General features: G+C 44.3%; 1 protein-coding gene across 1 annotated transcript in view; it reads left to right on the plus strand.

Moving 5' to 3' along the window:
• The window catches only part of obscna (obscurin, cytoskeletal calmodulin and titin-interacting RhoGEF a), a 97,388-nt gene that overhangs the window by 55,443 nt on the left and 20,255 nt on the right, over positions 1-21,690 (plus strand). Inside the window, exons 41-55 of the mRNA XM_042322701.1 lie at positions 400-666; positions 828-1,091; positions 1,251-4,667; positions 6,281-6,356; positions 6,448-6,545; positions 16,986-17,095; positions 17,264-17,467; positions 17,658-17,740; positions 17,840-18,013; positions 18,141-18,300; positions 18,429-18,536; positions 18,627-18,791; positions 20,567-20,725; positions 21,008-21,185; positions 21,573-21,686. Of these exons, the coding sequence (XP_042178635.1) occupies positions 400-666; positions 828-1,091; positions 1,251-4,667; positions 6,281-6,356; positions 6,448-6,545; positions 16,986-17,095; positions 17,264-17,467; positions 17,658-17,740; positions 17,840-18,013; positions 18,141-18,300; positions 18,429-18,536; positions 18,627-18,791; positions 20,567-20,725; positions 21,008-21,185; positions 21,573-21,686 (5,577 nt within the window). The remainder of the gene's footprint in view (positions 1-399; positions 667-827; positions 1,092-1,250; positions 4,668-6,280; positions 6,357-6,447; positions 6,546-16,985; positions 17,096-17,263; positions 17,468-17,657; positions 17,741-17,839; positions 18,014-18,140; positions 18,301-18,428; positions 18,537-18,626; positions 18,792-20,566; positions 20,726-21,007; positions 21,186-21,572; positions 21,687-21,690) is intronic.

Raw genomic sequence — 21,690 nt, forward strand, 5'->3', positions numbered from 1 at the left:
GTTTTAATCAACTTGCTACCCAATACCTTTGCTTGCGACATAGTTAAATGCACTGAAGAGGAACAATGGGAACATATTGAAGATGTGCATGCTTATCCCCAGAATCGTTTTAAGTGTCTAATTTCAAAGGTTAAAGCTAAGAACATAAACAATGTAATTGTTAAGAATACTATAATATGGAATAAAATTAAAGGTGTTTTACAAGAACCAATACCACTCCCTAAAAACACAACCTTATTGAACAATCCTTGAATAGCTTTTCAGAATTCACAGATAAATGTATCCACATAATTACAACATTACAATAAAATATTTGGAATTATATTACTGTCTTTGTATTACTCAGCCTGACATTGGTCAAATGGAACATAGATTTGGAATTCCGTATTATCTCTCCAGAGCTGCCTCTATACTTTGAGGAGGAGCTCCAGGCTGTGGAGGCTGAGGAAGGGGAAATGGCCTTCCTGTCCTGTGAACTGTCTAAGCCTGGAGTCCCAGTCCAGTGGAGGAAGGGCCGGCTGCCTCTCAGGCCCAACAGGAAGTACCAGATGAAGCAGGACGGCTGTGTGTTTCAGCTATACATCCTGGAGCTGAAGTCCGACGACAGTGGCAGCTACACATGCCAGGCAGATGGCGTGGAGACCACCGCCTCTGTGTCTGTGAAAGGTATGTGTGTGATTGGTTGTGTAATAGCACACACCTGCTGCATGTAGAGGAATCACACCTCATTACAGTCATATTCAGTGCAACAAAACTCAAAGAAGTATAAAGTATAAACACTAATATATGTGTGCACATTTTGAGAGTTGACTCTCCTCTGTGTTCAGTTAAAGTACTCATTGAGAAGAAGCCCCGGGACACCGTCATCATGGAAGGAGAGACGGCCACCTTATCCTGTACGACCTCTGACCTCACTACCCCTGTCACATGGAGACGCAACAACATGCCCCTACTGAACGGAGACAAGTATGAGAACCGTAAGGAGGGCAAGCTCAACCTGCTTCTCATCCACAATGTGGACCCAGATGACTCTGGGATATACTCCTGTGATACTGGAGACATGCAGAGCAGCGTCAATCTAACTGTCACAGGTAAGGATTTCCCATCATCTACAGAGAAGTAACATAACCAGGAACTCAGGTTTATCTCAGGGGGTTACAGTATTCTGAATTCTCTCTTTGCATTACTCACCCTAATATTGGTCAAATGTAACATTGATTTTGAATTCCCTAATTGTTCCGTCTCTCCAGAGCTGCCTCCATACTTTGAAGAAGAGCTGCAGGCTGTGGAGGTAGAGGAAGGGGGCACAGCCTGCCTGTCCTGTGAACTGTCTAAGCTTGGAGTCCCAGTCCAGTGGAGGAAGGGCCGGCTGCCTCTCAGGCCCAACAGGAAGTACCAGCTGAAGCAGGACGGCTGTGTGTTTCAGCTACACATCCTGGAGCTGAAGCCCGAGGACAGTGGCAGCTACACGTGCCAGGGAGGTGGTGTGAAGACCACAGCCTCTGTAGCAGTAAAGCCTCTCCCAGCCAAGACAGAACCTCCCAAGACAATGCCTCCCACAAAGGCTCCCACGAAGGCTGCCTCTCCCACACCTCCACCAGGGCCAAAGAAACAGGGCATGATCTGGACATCAATTGTGGGGTCAGAGAAAGACCTGGAGCCTGAGGCAGAGACAGTGGTAGACCTACATGAGAAACAGTCAGTAAGGTCTATAGGTAAGGAGACTAAGGTAGACAAGCAGGAAAAACAGCAAGTCAAACAGACAGTAAGAGCTATGGTGAGGGACACAGAGGAAAAAAAGCCATTGAAATCTATGGTTAAAGAGATTGAAGTAGACCACATGGTGAAACAGCCAGTGCCCCCAGCGAGACGAGCATCTATAATGTCAGATACTGGAATAGACCAAGTGGTGAAACAACCAGTTCCACTAGTGAGACAAGCATCTATAATGTCAGATACTGAAATAGACCAAGTGGTGAAACAACCAGTTCCACCAGTGAGACGAGCATCTATAGTGTCAGATGTTGTGGTAGATGAGGTTAGGAAACAGCCAGTTCCACCAGTGAGACAAGCATCAGTAGTGTCAGATGCTGGGATAGAGCAAGTGGTGAAACAACCAGTTCCACCAGCGAGACGAGCGTCTGTAGTTTCAGTTTCGGATACTGGGGTAGATGAGGTGAGCAAACAGCCAGTTCCACCAGTCAGACGAGCGTCTGTAGTTTCAGTTTCAGATACTGGGGTAGACGAGGTGAGGAAACAGCCAGTTCCACCAGTGAGACGAGCATCTATAGTGTCAGATGCTGGGATAGAGCAAGTGGTGAGGAAACAACCAGTTCCACCAGCGAGACGAGCATCTGTAGTTTCAGTTTCAGATACTGGGGTAGATGAGGTAAGAAAACAGCCAGTTCCACCAGTGAGACGAGCATCTATAGTGTCGGATGTTGGGGTAGATGAGGTGAGGAAACAGCCAGTTCCACCAGTGAGACAAGCATCTGTAGTGTCAGATGCTGGGATAGAGCAAGTGGTGAAACAACCAGTTCCACCAGCGAGACGAGCATCTGTAGTTTCAGTTTCAGATACTGGGGTAAATGAGGTAAGAAAACAGCCAGTTCCACCAGTGAGACGAGCATCTGTAGTGTCGGATGCTGGGATAGAGCAAGTGGTGAGGAAACAACCAGTTCCACCAGCGAGACGAGCATCTGTAGTTTCAGTTTCAGATACTGGGGTAGATGAGGTAAAAAAACAGCCAGTTCCACCAGTGAGACGTGCATCTGTAGTGTCGGATGCTGGGATAGACCAAGTGGTGAGGAAACAGCCAGTTCCACCAGTGAGACAAGCATCTATAGTGTCAGATGCTGGGATAGACGAGGTGAGGAAACAGCCAGTTCCACCAGTGGGACGAGCATCTATAGTGTCAGATGCTGGGTTAGACGAGGTGAGGATACAGCCAGTTCCACCAGTGAGACGAGCATCTATAGTGTCAGATGTTGGGTTAGACGAGGTGAGGAAACCGCCAGTTCCACCAGTGAGACGAGCATCTATAGTGTCAGATGTTGGGTTAGACGAGGTGAGGAAACCGCCAGTTCCACCAGTGAGGCGAGCATCTGTAGTGTCAGATGCTGGGTTAGACGAGGTGAGGAAACCGCCAGTTCCACCAGTGAGGCGAGCATCTGTAGTGTCAGATGCTGGGTTAGATGAGGTGAGGAAACTGCCAGTTCCACCAGTGAGACGAACATCTATAGTGTCAGATGTTAAGGTAGAAGAGATGATGAAACAGCCAGTTCCAGCAGCGAGACAAGCGTCTGTAGTTTCAGTTTCGGATACTGGGGTAGACGAGGTGAGCAAACAGCCAGTTCCACCAGTCAGACGAGCGTCTGTAGTTTCAGTTTCGGATGCTGGGGTAGATGAGGTAAGAAAACAGCCAGTTCCACCAGTGAGACGAGCGTCTGTAGTGTCGGATGATGGGATAGAGCAAGTGGTGAAACAACCAGTTCCACCAGTGAGACAAGCATCTGTAGTGTCGGATGCTGGGGTAGATGAGGTGAGGAAACGGCCAGTTCCAGCAGTGGGGCGAGCATCTGTAGTTTCAGTTTTGGATGCTGGGGTAGACAAGGTGAGCAAACAGCCAGTTCCACCAGTGAGACGAGCGTCTGTAGTTTCGGATGCTGGTATAGACCAAGTTGTGAAACAGCCAGTGCCACCAGCGAGACGATCATCTATACTGTCCGATGCTGGGGTAGATCAGATAGCTAGATCTAAAAAGAAGATGGATATAGAAATAGACCATCAAGAGAAACAGCCAGTGAAGTCTATGGTGAAGGAGACAGAGATAGAACAGAGGGATCAACAGCCAGTAAGGTCTACAGTGCAGGAGACTGAAAAACCCAAGATGGTGGAGGATGATAACCAACTCCATATCTCAGAGGATGAGTCCTTCACAGAGGCCCACACCCAGGTAACAGTCAACCAGAAGACCAGCAAGCCTGTAGTCGCTGTTGCTGGAGTTCCCAAGGGGCTACAGATGACCCAGCAAGTTGACGAGATTGCACTTGACAGTGTCGAGGACGAACATGAGATGTTGGAAGCTGCCATCAAGATCCAGGCAGCTTTCAAGGGATACAAGACCCGCAAAGACATGCGGCCCATCTTCAAGCAGGTGTTTAAGAACCAGAGTGCTGAGACCAATGGTACCATCCAGCTGGAGTGTAAGGTGGAAGGGAAGCTCAACGCAGTACGCTGGCTGAAGAACAGCCAGGAGGTCATAGGAGACCAACGCCACCGCATGAACACCTCAGAGGATGGCGTCTGCACACTGGTGATCATCAACATGTCTGCCATAGACACTGGGGTCTATACCTGTGAGGTGGTTAACACGTTTGGTGTGTCCTCATATAATGGTAACATTACTGTGGGTGAACCTCAAATGCCTCCATCTTCTACCCAGAGGCCCGCAGCCCCATCCCAGCCCTCCACCCCTTCTGTGCATCCAGTCCTGGCCTCCACCGGCCCTCTCCAGCCAGTCCAGACCTCTACTCCTGGGAAGGAGACTGTGGATTCTGTGGAGTGCGAGGGGATCTCCCTATGGCAGACCTACAATCTAACCAAGGAGGATCCCCGCATGACCCTGCAGGAGAGGAGGAGGGCCTCCCTTATTGCTGCCAGCTCTAGTAAGTCAAGTTAGAAACATGTCCTTAATACGTGACCTGGGTCATATGCAGTAATTGTGTCTGCATTTGCTAGGAGTGAGTTGTAGCTGTTTGTTTGATAGACTGATATTCATCTTTGTCTTATTAAAGGGGCCATTTGTACATCCCCTTTTTGGCCTAAATTAATTATATATTCCCATTGATTCTTGAAGAATGTAATGTGTAAATGACTCACGAGCTTCATTCAACTGTCGTAGCCCATCAGATCCCAAAATATAAGCTTTTTTTACTCCATTTTGTAAACAATGCAATTGAAAAGAAAACACTGTATACAGGAGCATCATGCACCCCATAAGTCTGAGGGGGCACAAAGTACGTGAGGATGACTGGGGGGGGCGGTCCGTAGAGGGGCTATGTCTCCGGTCCGTAAGTTGGAGAATTCAGAAACAGCTTTTTCCTGCAATCTAGAGCCAAAATCATTAAGCGTAATTCTATGTAAAAAATATTGTCATTATTCTGCATATCTTTTAAACTGTCTGTGTCCTCCTGACCGGTGTTTCTTTTTTTAAAGAAACTAAATATGGTATCTCTGCTAAAATCTGGGTAAAATATTGAAAGAAATGTGAGTCTTATTCAGTACATTTAGTTTATTGCTTGCTTTTCTAAGTCTACCAATCTTGCCAGCAGGCATGCCAGCTAAAATGGTTAGACAAGCTACTTATGAGGTTGGGAGATTGGGAACCTATCTGGGCTAGCTAAAACCAACTTCATACAATTGTTAAGTGGCTAGTGGTATTACAGAGAGGAAAAAAAAAAACTTATTTTATATAAAAACAAAAATACAGAACAAATCTGAGGGGGCACATGCCCCTGTGCCATCTATGGGCATGCCACCTCTGCTGTATACCCTCAAAACATGGTTAAAACTATCATTTTGATCTCATCGATGGTCATTCCTTGCATCCATAGCTCTGTCAATAAATTTGATTGTACTTACATTTCTCCAGTCCCATCCCTCAGATGTTCACCAAAGCAGTAGCGGGGTGGCCGCTTTGTTATTGTTGAATTGCAGATTGCCCCTTTAACTAAATATGGTATCTCTGCTAAAATCTGGGTAAAATATTGAAAGAAATGTGAGTCTTATTCAGTACATTTAGTTTATTGCTTGCTTTTCTAAGTCTACCAATCTTGCCAGCAGGCATGCCAGCTAAAATGGTTAGACAAGCTACTTATGAGGTTGGGAGATTGGGAACCTATCTGGGCTAGCTAAAACCAACTTCATACAATTGTTAAGTGGCTAGTGGCATTACAGAGTGGAAAAAATATATATCTTATTTTATATAAAAACAAAAATACAGAACAAATCTGAGGGGGCACGTGCCCCTGTGCCATCTATGGGCATGCCACCTCTGCTGTATACCCTCAAAACATGGTTAAAACTATCATTTTGATCTCATCGATGGTCATTCCTTGCATCCATAGCTCTGTCAATAAATTTGATTGTACTTACATTTCTCCAGTCCCATCCCTCAGATGTTCACCAAAGCAGTAGCGGGGTGGCCACTTTGTTATTGTTGAATTGCAGATTGCCCCTTTAACTGACAATTATCATTTATTTTTCTCTGTTTCCCCAGTGTCTAGTCCCTCTGACTACGATACAGCTCCAGATTTCATAGAGCCTGCTGACATAATCCCCAAAGATCACCCCAGGTAAGCCATTCAAAATCATAATTTAACATGTAACTATATCCTCCTGTTCTATGGCATTATCGTTTGTTAATAAGAAAATATTTTCCCACAGGGAAAAGGAAGCCATTAAGTCACAGGACCAGTTATCCAATAAGGAGGATGAAGAACAGAAAGTCACGTCTCAACCACCCAGGCATTTTAAGGCTAAAGGTCAGCCATATTCTGTTGTGTTGTTAGATCTAAATAGTGAGTTGTTACCTTTTGTGGTGATGGTATTTCACATGTTGTACTGAATCCATTCACTTGAACACTAATGGCTGTAATGTAATATCATGCACATATAATGGGTTGCACTCTGCATTGCGTTGTGTAGAGTTGAGACAGAGTTATATAAATAGAAAATAACAGGCATTAGTTCAATGCCTCTTAACTGCATCTGCACCTTCTCCAATAAGAGAAGACACAGTCATGCTTAGACCTATGCATTGCATGTGGCACCAGAATTTGCATACCAGTGACGTGCAGTGAGGTCGGTGGCTGGATAAACACCTACAGTACTCACAAATAAACATTGGTGGAGCCCAAATTCACCATACAATAGATAGCTCCAATAACCAGAGTTACATAGGCTATTAACCAAAATTGACAAGCAATTTTCATAAAATGTAAATACCAATGTAGCCACGAAACAACAAGCAATAGCCTCTGATAGCGACCTATTTCATTGCTATCATCTGACAAAAACACACTGCTCAACTGAGTTTAGCCATAAAACGATGTAGCATCCACAGCTACAGCTGATAGGTGGTACTAAAATACCGATATATGGACACATTTCATCCGAATAATTCACCAGTCAAACTCCAAAACCTTTCACAATGGATTTACAATTCTTCCAATGATCATGGCTACTCCGTGCCACTAGTGTGAAGTGAAGTAGCTGGCTAGCTAGCTGGCTAGCTAATCAAATGTGTGGCTTTCTGATCACAGAGATCAGAAATATAACACAATGTCAAGGATACATAAAGTTATAGCTAGTTACAACTGAATAGCGAAGCAACATTTTATATTAAAATAAAACTAACCAATGCATGACGCAGTCAGCTAGCTAACAAGCCTGCTACACTAACTAGCTAGCTGCTTGGAAACAACAATCAAAACAAGTAATCCATTGTAGTTTTTACACTCGCAAACATATTTACAACGAAATAGCAAATGCGACATACAGTTTATTCACAATGTATTCAGACCCCTTCACCTTTTCCACATTTTGTTACATAACATCCTTATTAAAAATAGTTTCTTTTTCTTTTCAATCTACACACAATAACCCCAAATGAAAAAAAAAGGTTTTGAGACATTTTTGCTAAATGAAAACAAACAATTGAAATATCACATTTACATAAATATTCAGACCCTTTACTAAGTACTTTGTTGAAGCACCTTTGGCAGCAATTACAGCCTAGAGTCTTCTTGGGTATGAGGCAACAGGCTTGGCACACCTGTATTTGGGGAGTTTCTTCTATTCTTCTCTGCAGATCCTCTCAAGCTCTGTCAGGTTGGATAGGGAACATCACAACACAGCTGTTTTCAGGTCTCTCCAAAGATGTTTGATCGGCTTCAAGTCCGGGTTCTGGCTGGGCCACGCAAGGACATTCAGAGACTGTTGTCTTGGCTGTGTGCTTAGGGTCGTTGTCCTGTTGGAAGGTGAACCTCCGCCCAGTCTGAGGTCTGAAGCAGGTTTTCATCACGGATATCTCATTCCCTCAATCCTGTATAGTCTCCTAGTCCCTCCTGCTGAAAAACATCCCCACAGCATAATGCTGCCACCACCATGCTTCACCGTAGGGATGGTCTCAAGTTTCCTCCAGATGTGGTGCTTGGCATACAGGCCAAAGAGTTCAATCTTGGTTTCATCAAACCAGAGAATCTTGTTTCTCATGGTCTGAGAGTCATTTAGGTGCCTTTTGGCAAACTCCAAGCGGGCTGTCATGTGCCTTTTTACTGAGGAGTGTCTTCCATCTGGCCACTCTACCATAAATGCCTGATTGGTGGAGTGCTGCAGAGATGGTTGTCCTTCTGGAAGGTTCTCCCATCTCCACAGAGGAACTGGAGCTCTGTCAGAGTGACCATCAGGTTCTTAGTCACCTATCTGACCAAGGCCCTTCTCCCCCAATTGCTCCGTTTAGCCGGGCGGCCAGCTCTAGGAAGAGTCCTGGTGGTTCCAAACTTCTTCCATTTAAGAATGATGGAGGCCACTGTGTTCTTGGGGATCTTTAATGCTGCAGAAATGTTTTGGTACCCTTCTCCAGATCTGTGCCTCGACACAATCCTGTCTCGGAGCTATAATTCCTTTGACCTTATGGCTTGGTTTTTGCTCTGACATGCACTGTCAACTGTGGGACCTTACAGTTGAAGTTGGAAGTTTACATACACCTCAGCCAAATACATTTAAACTCAGTTTTTCAAAATTCCTGACATTTAATCCAAGTAAAAAGTCCCTGTTTTAGGTCAGTTAGGATCACCACTTTATTTTAAGAATGTGAAATGGCAGAATAATAGTAGAGACTGATTTATTTCAGCTTTTATTCCTTTCATCACATTCCCAGTGGGTCAGAAGTGTACATACACTCAATTAGTATTTGGTAGCATTGCCTTTAAATTGTTTAACTTGGGTCAAACATTTCGGGTAGCCTTCCACAAGCTTCCCACAATAAGTTGGGTGAATTTTGGCCCATTCCTCCTGACAGAGCTGGTGTAACTGAGTCAGGTTTTTAGGCCTCCTTGCTCGCCCACACTTTGTCAGTTCTGCCCAGAATTTTCTATAGGATTGAGGTCAGGGCTTTGTGTCGGTCACTCCAATACCTTGACTTTGTTGTCCTTAAGCCATTTTGCCACAACTTTAGAAGTATGCTTGGAGTCAATGTTCATTTGGAAGACCCATTTGCGACCAAGCTTTAACTTCCTTACTGATGTCTTGAGAGGTTGCTTCATTATATCCACATACTCTTCCTCCCTCATGGTGCCATCTATTTTGTGAAGTGCACCAGTCCCTCCTGCAACAAAACACCCCCACAACATGATGCTGCCACCCTCGTGCTTCACGGTTGGGATGGTGTTCTTCAGCTTGCAAGCCTCCCCCTTTTTCCTCCAAACATAATAATGGTCATTATGGCCAAACAGTTCTATTTTTGTTTCAAGAGACCAGAGGACATTTCTACAAAAAGTACGATCTTTGTCCCCATGTGCAGTTGCAAACCATAGTCTGGCTTTTTTTATGGCAGTTTTGGAGCAGTGACTTCTTCCTTGCTGAGCGGCCTTTCAGGTTATGTTGACATAAGACTCGTTTTACTGTGGATATAGATACTTTTGTTCTTGTTTCCTCCAGCATCTTCACAAGGTCCTTTGCTGCTGTTCTGGGATTGATTTGCACTTTTCGCACCAAAGTACGTTCATTTCTAGGAGACAGAATGCGTCTCCTTCCTGAGTCGTGTGACGGCTGCGTGGTCCCATGGTGTTTATACTTGCGTACTATTGTTTGTACAGATGAACGTGCTACCTTCAGGCTTTTGGAAATTGCTCCCAAGGATGAACCAGACTTGTGGAGGTCTACAATGTTTTTCTTCTGAGGTCTTTGCTGATTTGTTTAGATTTTCCCATGATGTCAAGCAAAGAGGCACTGAGTTTGAAGGTAGGCCTTGAAATACATCCACAGGTACACCTCCAATTGACTCAAATGATGTCAATTAGCCTATCAGAAGCTTCTAAAGCCATGACATATTTTTCTGGAAATTTCCAAGCTGTTTAAAGGCACAGTCATTTTAGTTCATGTAAACTTCTGACCCACTGGAATTGTGATACAGTGAAATAATCTGTAAACAATTGTTGGAAAAATGAATTGTGTCAATGCACAACGTTGAGGTCCTAACCAACTTGCCAAAACTATAGTTTGTTAACAAGACATTTATGGAGTGGTTGAAAAATGAGTTATTTTGACTCCATCCTAAGTGTATGTAAACTTACGACTTCAACTGTAGATAGGTGTGTGCCTTTGCAAATCATGTCCAATCAATTGAATTTACCATAGCTGGACCAATCCAGTTGTAGAAACATCTCAAGGATGATCAATGGAAGCTGGATGCACCTGAGCTCAATTTCAAGTCTCATAGCAAAGGGTCTGAATACGTATGTAAATAAGGTATTTTTGTTTTTTATTTGAAATAAATTAGCAACATTTTCTAAAACCTGTTTTCGCTTTGTCCTTGTGGGGTATTGTGTGTAGATTGATGAGGGAAAAAATGATTTAATAATTTTTAGAATAAGGCTGTAATGTAACAAAATGTGGAAAAAGTGAAGGGGTCTGAATACTTTCCCGAATGCACTGTATCACTTTATATCTAGCAAGATATTAGCTATGTCTTACCTTTTCAGGTAAGACAAAGTCATTCCCATTCCTTACATCTACAAAGCAAAAATAAATGTCCAAGATATGCGTCAAAATCTCAGACGTTAGACAAGTGGACCATCCAGTTCTCACTCTGTTCACGTGCCCGACTTCTAGCAGTGAAGTAGAGGGTGTCACGGTGTTTGCCTGTGCACAGCTTACCCCAGCAATAGCCACACAACATGATTAGGCAATGTACATGCTCAAAATATGGAAACGGCTTGAATGTAGCTATTTCAAGCTAGGCAAAGCAGCTATGCCTATGCTGACCCTTTCCACTAACAGTGACTGGAGTCAGATGGTTGCTAGCATCAAGGCTTTTAATGGCTTTGAATGTATGGAAAGAAGGTTGAGGCAGTTGTAGCAAATGTTGAGATTGAGCATAAAAAGCACCAGAATCATTGAGAAAAAAACATTAGATAACAAAAAACGTCACATGTTATTTGGATAGTTCTGATAGTCATTTTTTTTTTAAAGTTGAGTAATTTAGCAGACGCTGTTATCCACAGCGACTTAGAGGAGCAATTATGGTTAAGTGCCTTGCTAAAGGGCACATCAACAGATTTTTTCACCTTGTCAGCTCGGGGATTCGAACCAGCAACTTTTCAGTTACTGGTCCAACACTAACCGCTAGGTTACCTACCTCTACAGATGGTCATACTATCAACAAACTATTTTTAACCAATTATTTAAATGTAATTTAACCCTTATTTTATCAACTTACCTGGTAAAATAAGAGTTAAATATGTATGTTTAACTATCTGTTGATAAGCAACTGCTTGCTAAGTTTACGGTTAGGTTTAGAATAAGGGTTAGGGTAAGACTAGGGTTAGGGTAACGGTTAAGATTTGGGCTAACCCTTATCCCTTAGCCTTAAGGTAAGAGTTAAGTTTAGGGATTAGGATAAGGGTTAATGTTAGGGTTAGGGTTAGTGGATAGTTGATATCTTACTGATAGTCTGTAGAGCATCTACAGATGGACTATCCAAATAAAGTGTTACCAAAAATCATATATATTTTTTCTTGTATTTAGCTTATCAAAAAAGTTGGTATTATATTATTAGATTTTCACAAGGTAATCACTGCCTACCCGGACTAAATCAAATCAAATCAAATCAAATTGTATTTGTCACATACACATGGTTAGCAGATGTTAATGCGAGTGTAGCGAAATGCTTGTGCTTCTAGTTCCGACAATGCAGTAATAACGAACAAGTAATCTAACTAACAATTCCAAAAAACTACTGTCTTATACACAGTGTAAGGGGATAAAGAATATGTACATAAGGATATATGAATGAGTGATGGTACAGAGCAGCATAGGCAAGATACAGTAGATGATATCGAGTACAGTATATACATATGAGATGAGTATGTAAACCAAGTGGCATAGTTAAAGTGGCTAGTGATACATGTATTACATAAGGATGCAGTCGATGATATAGAGTACAGTATCTACGTATGCATATGAGATGAATAATGTAGGGTAAGTAACATTATATAAGGTAGCATTGTTTAAAGTGGCTAGTGATATATTTACATCATTTCCCATCAATTCCCATTATTAAAGTGGCTGGAGTAGAGTCAGTGTCATTGACAGTGTGTTGGCAGTAGCCACTCAATGTTAGTGGTGGCTGTTTAACAGTCTGATGGCCTTGAGATAGAAGCTGTTTTTCAGTCTCTCGGTCCCAGCTTTGATGCACCTGTACTGACCTCGCCTTCTGGATGACAGCGGGGTGAACAGGCAGTGGCTCGGGTGGTTGATGTCCTTGATGATCTTTATGGCCTTCCTGTAGCATCGGGTGGTGTAGGTGTCCTGGAGGGCAGGTAGTTTGCCCCCGGTGATGCGTTGTGCAGACCTCACTACCCTCTGGAGAGCCTTACGGTTGAGGGCGGTGCAGTTGCCATACCAGGCGGTGATACAGCCCGCCAGGATGCTCTCGATTGTGCATCTGTAGAAGTTTGTGAGTGCTTTTGGTGACAAGCCAAATTTCTTCAGCCTCCTGAGGTTGAAGAGGCGCTGCTGCGCCTTCCTCACGATGCTGTCTGTGTGAGTGGACCAATTCAGTTTGTCTGTGATGTGTATGCCGAGGAACTTAAAACTTGCTACCCTCTCCACTACTGTTCCATCGATGTGGATGGGGGTGTTCCCTCTGCTGTTTCCTGAAGTCCACAATCATCTCCTTAGTTTTGTTGACGTTGAGTGTGAGGTTATTTTCCTGACACCACACTCCGAGGGCCCTCACCTCCTCCCTGTAGGCCGTCTCGTCGTTGTTGGTAATCAAGCCTACCACTGTTGTGTCGTCCGCAAACTTGATGATTGAGTTGGAGGCGTGCGTGGCCACGCAGTCGTGGGTGAACAGGGAGTACAGGAGAGGGCTCAGAACGCACCCTTGTGGGGCCCCAGTGTTGGGGATCAGCGGGGAGGAGATGTTGTTGCCTACCCTCACCACCTGGGGGCGGCCCGTCAGGAAGTCCAGTACCCAGTTGCACAGGGCGGGGTCGAGACCCAGGGTCTCGAGCTTGATGACGAGCTTGGAGGGTACTATGGTGTTGAATGCCGAGCTGTAGTCGATGAACAGCATTCTCACATAGGTATTCCTCTTGTCCAGATGGGTTAGGGCAGTGTGCAGTGTGGTTGAGATTGCATCGTCTGTGGACCTATTTGGGCGGTAAGCAAATTGGGGTGGGTCTAGGGTGTCAGGTAGGGTGGAGGTGATATGGTGACTAGTCTCTCAAAGCACTTCATGATGACGGATGTGAGTGCTACGGGCGGTAGTCGTTTAGCTCAGTTACCTTAGCTTTCTTGGGAACAGGAACAATGGTGGCCCTCTTGAAGCATGTGGGAACAGCAGACTGGTATAGGGATTGATTGAATATGTCCATAAACACACCGGCCAGCTGGTCTGCGCATGCTCTGAGGGCGCGGCTGGGGATGCCGTCTGGGCCTGCAGCCTTGCGAGGGTTAACACGTTTAAATGTCTTACTCACTTCGGCTGCAGTGAAGGAGAGACCGCATGTTTTCGTTGCAGGCCGTGTCAGTGGCACTGTATTGTCCTCAAAGCGGGCAAAAAGTTATTTAGTCTGCCTTGGAGCAAGACATCCTGGTCCGTGACTGGGCTGGGTTTCTTCCTGTAGTCCGTGATTGACTGTAGACCCTGCCACATGCCTCTTGTGTCTGAGCCGTTGAATTGAGATTCTACTTTGTCTCTGTACTGGCGCTTAGCTTGTTTGATAGCCTTGCGGAGGGAATAGCTGCACTGTTTGTATTCAGTCATGTTACCAGACACCTTGCCCTGATTAAAAGCAGTGGTTCGCGCCTTCAGTTTCACACGAATGCTGCCATCAATCCACGGTTTCTGGTTAGGGAATGTTTTAATCGTTGCTATGGGAACGACATCTTCAACACACGTTCTAATGAACTCGCACACCGAATCAGCGTATTCGTCAATGTTGTTGTCTGACGCAATACGAAACATCTCCCAGTCCACGTGATGGAAGCAGTCTTGGAGTGTGGAGTCAGCTTGGTCAGACCAGCGTTGGACAGACCTCAGCGTGGGAGCTTCTTGTTTTAGTTTCTGTCTGTAGGCAGGGATCAACAAAATGGAGTCGTGGTCAGCTTTTCCGAAAGGGGGGCGGGGCAGGGCCTTATATGCGTCGCGGAAGTTAGAGTAACAATGATCCAGGGTCTTTCCACCCCTGGTTGCGCAATCGATATGCTGATAAAATGTAGGGAGTCTTGTTTTCAGATTAGCCTTGTTAAAATCCCCAGCTACAATGAATGCAGCCTCCGGATAAATCGTTTCCAGTTTGCAGAGAGTTAAATAAAGTTCGTTCAGAGCCATCGATGTGTCTGCTTGGGGGGGGATATATACGGCTGTGATTATAATCGAAGAGAATTCTCTTGGTAGATAATGCGGTCTACATTTGATTGTGAGGAATTCTAAATCAGGTGAACAGAAGGATTTGAGTTCCTGTATGTTTCTTTCATCACACCATGCCACGTTAGTCATAAGGCATACGCCCCCGCCCCTCTTCTTACCAGAAAGATGTTTGTTTCTGTCGGCGCGATGCGTGGAGAAACCCGCTGGCTGCACCGCTTCGGATAGCGTCTCTCCAGTTAGCCATGTTTCCGTGAAGCAGAGAACGTTACAGTCTCTGATGTCCCTCTGGAATGCTACCCTTGCTCGGATTTCATCAACCTTGTTGTCAAGAGACTGGACATTGGCAAGAAGAATGCTAGGGAGTGGTGCACGGTGTGCCCGTCTCCGGAGTCTGACCAGAAGACCGCTTCGTTTCCCTCTTTTTCTGAGTCGTTTTTTTGGGTCGCTGCATGTAATCCACTCCGTTGCACTGGTTGTAAGGCAGAACACAGGATCCGCATCGCGAAAAACATATTCTTGGTCGTACTGATGGTGAGTTGACGCTGATCTTATATTCAGTAGTTCTTCTCGGCTGTATGTAATGAAACCTAAGATGACCTGGGGTACTAGTGTAAGAAATAACACGTAAAAAAACAAAAAAATGCATAGTTTCCTAGGAACGCGAAGCGAGGCGGCCATCTCTGTCGGCGCCGGAAGAGTAGACTACACGTCACTGTATCATACAACATATAATACATTATAATATGAAGAATAAAAAAATGATACATCCCATTGTAATTCTCAAACAGATAAGGGTAACCTGCACTGAGTTATAGAAATAGGCATCAGTTCAATGTGTGTCTTAACTGCATCGGTGCCTATTGGATAGTAAAGCAATATCACTTTCAGTGCGTGACCAGTGAGAATACAATTCGTTTCACCAAAGGAAAAAAAAGACTCAAATGTTAGGCTGCGCAGCTAGCATAAAATGCTAAAACAACACCGAGAGCTAGCAGCTCCTGCTCAAGAACATTCCATTGAGCTTGTGTACAAGAATAACATTCTAGACAAACATAATTCCGACTCAATGTTCCTTTATGAATAATATTTACAAGGAATATATTTCCCAATTGTAAATGGAAATATAGTTCAACGTTTTAGCAGTGCATACAAAATACCTTCTCTAATAGAGCTGAAGACAAGAGAAAGTGAAATTGACAACGTTCATGGGCGATGGACCAAACCATTTTACACATTTTTGATCGTCATATTTTCTTATAACAGCTCCGCAAAACTCAGATGACAGATGCGGATTCGTATTGATTTGACAAATTATACACCATAATGCATGGTAAAATAACAAGACAATAAAACAAGTAGAACGTTTATTAAGAAACACCATCATCCCAGAAACCCTAGACCCACCTGGACAAAAGGAATACCCATATGAGAACGCTGTTCATTGACTACAGCTCAGCGTTCAACAGCGCCCACAAAGCTCATCACTAATCTAAGAACCCTGGGACTAAACACCTCCCTCTGCAACTGGATCCTTGACTTCCTGATGGGCCGCCCCCAGGTGGTAAGGTTAGGCACAACACATCTGCCACGCTGATCCTCAACACGGGGGCCACCAAGGGGTGCGTGCTTAGTCCCCCCATGTACTCCCTGTTCACCCACGATTCCAACAGCGGTTCTAGAGTTTCAAGTTCTTTGGTGTCCACATCACCAACAAACTATTGTAATCCTCCTCAGGTGACTGAAATGATTTGGCATGGGTCCCCAGATCCTAAAAAAGTTATATAGCTGCACCATCGAGAGCATCCTGACCAGTTACATCACCGCCTGGTATGGCGGTACACAAGGTAGTGCGTACGGCTCAGTACATCACTGGGGCCAAGCGGTACCGGAGCGCCAAGCCTAGGTCCAAAAGGCTCCTTAACAGCTTCAACCCCTATACGACTGCTGAACAATTAACCAAATGGCAACCCGGACTATTTGCATTGACCGCCTCGTTATTGTTATTTTATTGTGTAACTTTTCTTTACTAAAGTTTATTCAGTAAATATTTGCTTAACTCTATTTTCTTAACTGCATAGCTGGTAAGTAAGCATTTCATGTTACCTGTTGTATTTGATTAGATTTTTTGAATAATCCCTAAAAAGGGACCTAATTGACCCAGTCCAATCTATAATCACTCTGCTCATTCAAAGTAAGAGTGGCAAAAGTACAAATGTAATATCTCTGGTATGTCGAAAGCTATCTACAGTATTTCATAACCTAGGGAAAGATTACGGTGCTAACCTTTGCACACTTCTCTCACCACTTCTGAACGTCCCATCAGTACCTGATGCCATGTTGAGGACTACATCCCCCAAACACTATCATGCCCACACACCTGCTGCTCTTACAGGCTCTGGCTCAGAGTCAGATTGTGACGAGGATAGAATAGAGGTACAGTATGGTTTGAACGTGGAGCCCTCTTTCAAACAATTTGTTCTGATAATATTTTCATTGAGACAAAAAGTATACTTTTTTTAAAATCTCACTAATGAATACAGGTCCTTATACACTAACATTTGCTTGGACAAGCAGTTTTTTTTACCAACCTCTTTTCCATAGACATTTGATGTATACGTGGCCAGAGCTAACTGCAGTCCTCAACAAGGTGGCAACAAGGAGAGCTTTGTGTTGAAGGAGGGTCAGTACGTGGAGGTCTTGGACTCTGTCCACCCGGAGAAGTGGCTGGTCCGCACCAAGCCCTCCAAGACCACCTCCTCACGCCAAGGATGGGTCTCTCCTGCATACCTGGAGAAAAAGAGAAAGGTATGAGGTCATCAGTATGTCCTGGTTGGGCATAAAGGATGGGCGTAAAATGGACAGCGTCGACATGTTTTGACCGTGCAAACAACCACATTTTGTGTTTCGTCACGTAAACAGGATTCGGCAGAGGTGATGATAATATTTCACCGTGCATTAATTCAAGCGTTCATTGTTTTTTGTTGTTGTTGTAAAGGAGACATTCCCACAAATGAGAACACCACAACAGGAGCTTGATGTACCAGGGTCTACAGGGGAGAACTACAGGAGAACCCTAAGGTGAGTGAACAAATATGACTTGATTACACAGTGTGTTCCGAAATATTTAATTCACATCGTTTCTTAAAGACAACTGTCTACATTCCCTTCTGTCTTTAGCCAATTAATCCAGGGGCTGATTGATGGGGAGGAAGAGTTTGTGAAGGAGATGAAGGAATTCATGTCCCACCACCTGCACCACTTAGACACCAGCCCTCATGTCCCTATCAACATCATCAACCAGAAAGAAACCATCTTCCGCAATATAAAGGACATCATGGCTTTACACGAGAGGTCGCACCTGTTCTCTTTGTTGAGAGGGAGAGCTGGTTTTAGTGCTGACGTTTTTTACTCGTGTAAATGAAATGTTAGAATTTTTTTTTAAATAAATACTGTCCTTATTTTCCTACCCCATACTCAGATCTATTCTGCCCAGTCTGAGTGAGTGTTCTACTGACGATGACGTGGCCATACATCTGGTCAAACATGCAGTGGACTTTGAGAAGTATCTGCAGTACATGGTGGGCCAATCACAGGCAGAGGCCTGTGTCACTGACAAGACCATCCAGCAGTACTTCAAGGTATGCAATCCAATAATTTACCCATAATGCACAAAAATCGACCCCCCAATCCCACAAGAAAAACTTTTCACTCACATGCTCCCAGTTTTCCATACTCACATTCACGCGTATGGAACTTCGTGTTCCAGCAAAACACGGAAACACACCCTGAGCACCTGGAAACTACAGTCCTGGATGTCATCACCTTCTTACAGAGACCAGTGGAGAGGATTCAGACCTACCAGGCCTTGCTCAAGGTTAGTGCTCATCATCTGATTCTAAGTGTCCATGTTGACACCTTTCTGAAGCCTTAGGCCATGTATTTCTCCCTCTGTTTGTGTTGACAGGAACTGATCAAGAACAAGGCTAAGTGTGCGAAAAGCTGTCTTCTACTGGAAGATGCCTTCTCCATGGTGTCCTGTCTGCCCTGGCGCTCTGACAACCTACACCAGGTGTCTCTAATTGAGAACTACCCTGCCCCACTCACTGCACTAGGAGAACCTGTCCGCCAGGTAACTCACCCTTCCTGAACCCCTAGTTTATCTCCATAGAATGTCAGTCCTGAAAGGCTGAAACAGTTCCTAGTTTTCATCCTCTCCTTCTAATAAGGTACTAATTCAGCCCTGATTCACCAGGTGAGTGCAGTTAAAGACATGCTCCGGAACTTTGGTGACTACTAAGTATTTTTTAACCCTCCCACTTTGGGCTGGATGTATCAATATGTCGTTCATACATGCAAAATATATGACCAGAATTTCTGTTTTACATCTAGCAATTCGATGTTGTAGCCAAAGAGCTTCAGCCCCTCACCATTTGAGTGACAGCTAGCAAGATACACACACAGCAGAGCGAGAGAGAAAGCAATGATGTGGTGCACATCTACACATCTCAGTTGTGGCCAAATACTATACATGGGCACCCTTGCACATTTCTTCTCAAATAAATTGAAATGTCCAAAAAAAGTTTTGGTCACCACACCTTGTAATAGGACTTTTAACATTGCAGAACCAATTTAATTTGTGTAAACTTCAATGTACATTTTAATTTAGAAAATAAAGACAAATCTCATAGACAAAATTATTGGCAACCTGGAGCTAGTACTTGGTTGCACAGCCTTTGGCAAACACTTCTTGCAGCCGTCAATGAGCTTGCTGCACCTTTCCACGGACAATTTGGCCCACCTTTCAGCAGCAAACTGCTGTAATTTCTTAATGTTTGAGGGGTGCTCTCCACCAACTGCTGTTTTCAGATCTCGCCATAGGTTTGAATGTGTTTCAGATCTAGACTCTTTGCTGGCCACTCCAGAACAGTCCAGTATCTCTTAACTGTTCCTGGGTGTTTTATTATGTTTTTTTTAGTTGTTGTCCTGCTGGAAGAACCACACACTTCAATGGAGTCCCAGTTTTTGAACACTGGGTTCAACATTGGACTCCAAAACACTTGGTAATCTGCTGATTTCATGATGCCTTGCACACTTTCTTGGCCCCCAGTACCAGAGGCAGCAAAGCAACACCCCAGCATTATCAAATCTCCCCCATGTTTGTTTGTAGGGAGGGTGTTGTTTACATTGAATGCTTCATTTGGCCATCAGTAAACACAGCGCTGATCTGTATTGCCAAAGAGCTGTAATTTTGTTTCGCTGGTCCACAGAACATTTCCCCCAGGATGTATGCTTGTTTAGGTGGGGGTTTTGAGAAGTTCAGTCAGCCTTTCTTGTGGCCCCTTTAGCAGTGGGGTCTTCCTATGTTTACCAACGACCAAAGGAAGTGTTCAAAGAAAATAACAACCAAAATACAATTTGTTCCGTAATGTTGAAAATCCAATAACAAAGTGTGGAAACAATGTTTATTTTAGGAGAAGTATGGAATTATTTAAGAAAATTGCAAGGGTGCCAATATATGTGATGCAGTACGGGGGGCACCTTTTGGCTCGCGAGCTCTACTTTCAGAACTACTGGCTAAAAAGTATATAAAAGTAAAGGATAATCTCTTTAATTACCAGGTCGAAACAAAAAGACGTTTTTTTGTCCCGCCAGGACCAGAATTGAACAGCCCTGGTTTAGAATATGCCAACATGCCTAAACTACCTGAGCTGTACTGTAACAAACAGTGGAAGTTTCTCAGATGCTGATGGGGATACAGCATCATTGGAAGTTGAATGTCAAGGACATAGCTTAAAATGTGCCATCTTGATCTCGCATTGGTTCAGAAATTAGCTCACTCATGTTTTCCTCATCAATAATCCAGTTCCTCCTGAAGCTTTCATCCCACATCTCTCCTCCTCCCAGGGTCCTTTCACTGTGTGGGAGGAGTCTCCTGAGATCAAGACGTCCTCCAGGGGCCACCAGAGGCAGGTGTTCCTCTTCAAGGACTGTATCTTGCTGTGTAAGCTCAAGAGAGACCCTGGCATGAACTCTGACACCTACGCCTTCAAGAACAAGATGAAGGTGAAAACCTGCCCCTTGACCTTTGCCCCAGTCAATGTAAATGCATAGTCCCAATCCTTTGTGCCAAGCTTATGTTACCAACCTGGGTTCGAACCCAGGTCTCCTGTGAGCCACAAGATTGTGTTATCTCTTGGAGACAAAAACTTATGCGTTAGCTTGGGGAGATAACACACGTGGTAAGTCAAGACTATTCACCACATTTAGTATGGTTTCTCCGAACCATCTCCACGACACACAGAGTGCCTTCCTTGTAATATTAACTTACTAACTCCCCTTCCCCAGCTGAATGATGTGGAGGTGAAGGAGACGGTGGGGGGAGAGGAGAAGTCCTGGGGGCTGTGGCACGAGCACCGGGGCTCAGTGAGGAGGTACACACTGCAGGGCCGCTCCGCCGTGCTCAAGCTGTCCTGGCTCAAAGACCTGAGAGAGCTGCAGCAACGCTCCAGCCTGACTGTCAGCAGTGAGTTCCTCTATGGCTGTCTTTTGGCACGGTCCATTGTTAAGTTTGTCTAATACACACTCCAAGAGGGTTTCTTCAGCTGTCTCCATAGGAGAACACTTATTGGTTCAAGGTTAAAAAAAACGTTTTGGTTCCAGGTAAACCATTTTGGGTTCTGTGTAGAACCCTCTGGGGAAAGGGTTCTACATGGTTCTACTTGGGGAGAGCCGAAGAACCCTCTCAGGTTCTAGATAACACCTTTTTTTCTAAGAGTGTATGAACACTGGCTTTATCTTCTGTTAACTCTGTCCAGCATGAACTCTATCCAATGTTGGATTTGGGCAGCACTAGATATATTTTTCCTCATCTCTTCCCATTAATACAGTAGTCATGTGTGTGTTTCTGTAGGTCCACCAGAGTTTGAAGTTCTCCTGTCTGACTGCACCACAAAGATCGGGCAGACAATCAAGCTGGCCTGCAAAGTCACAGGAACACCCAAACCTGTGGTCAGCTGGTTCCAAGGTAT

The sequence above is a fragment of the Oncorhynchus tshawytscha genome, linkage group LG05 (genome assembly GCF_018296145.1).
Source record: "Oncorhynchus tshawytscha isolate Ot180627B linkage group LG05, Otsh_v2.0, whole genome shotgun sequence".
Classification (NCBI taxonomy): Eukaryota; Metazoa; Chordata; class Actinopteri; order Salmoniformes; family Salmonidae; genus Oncorhynchus; species Oncorhynchus tshawytscha.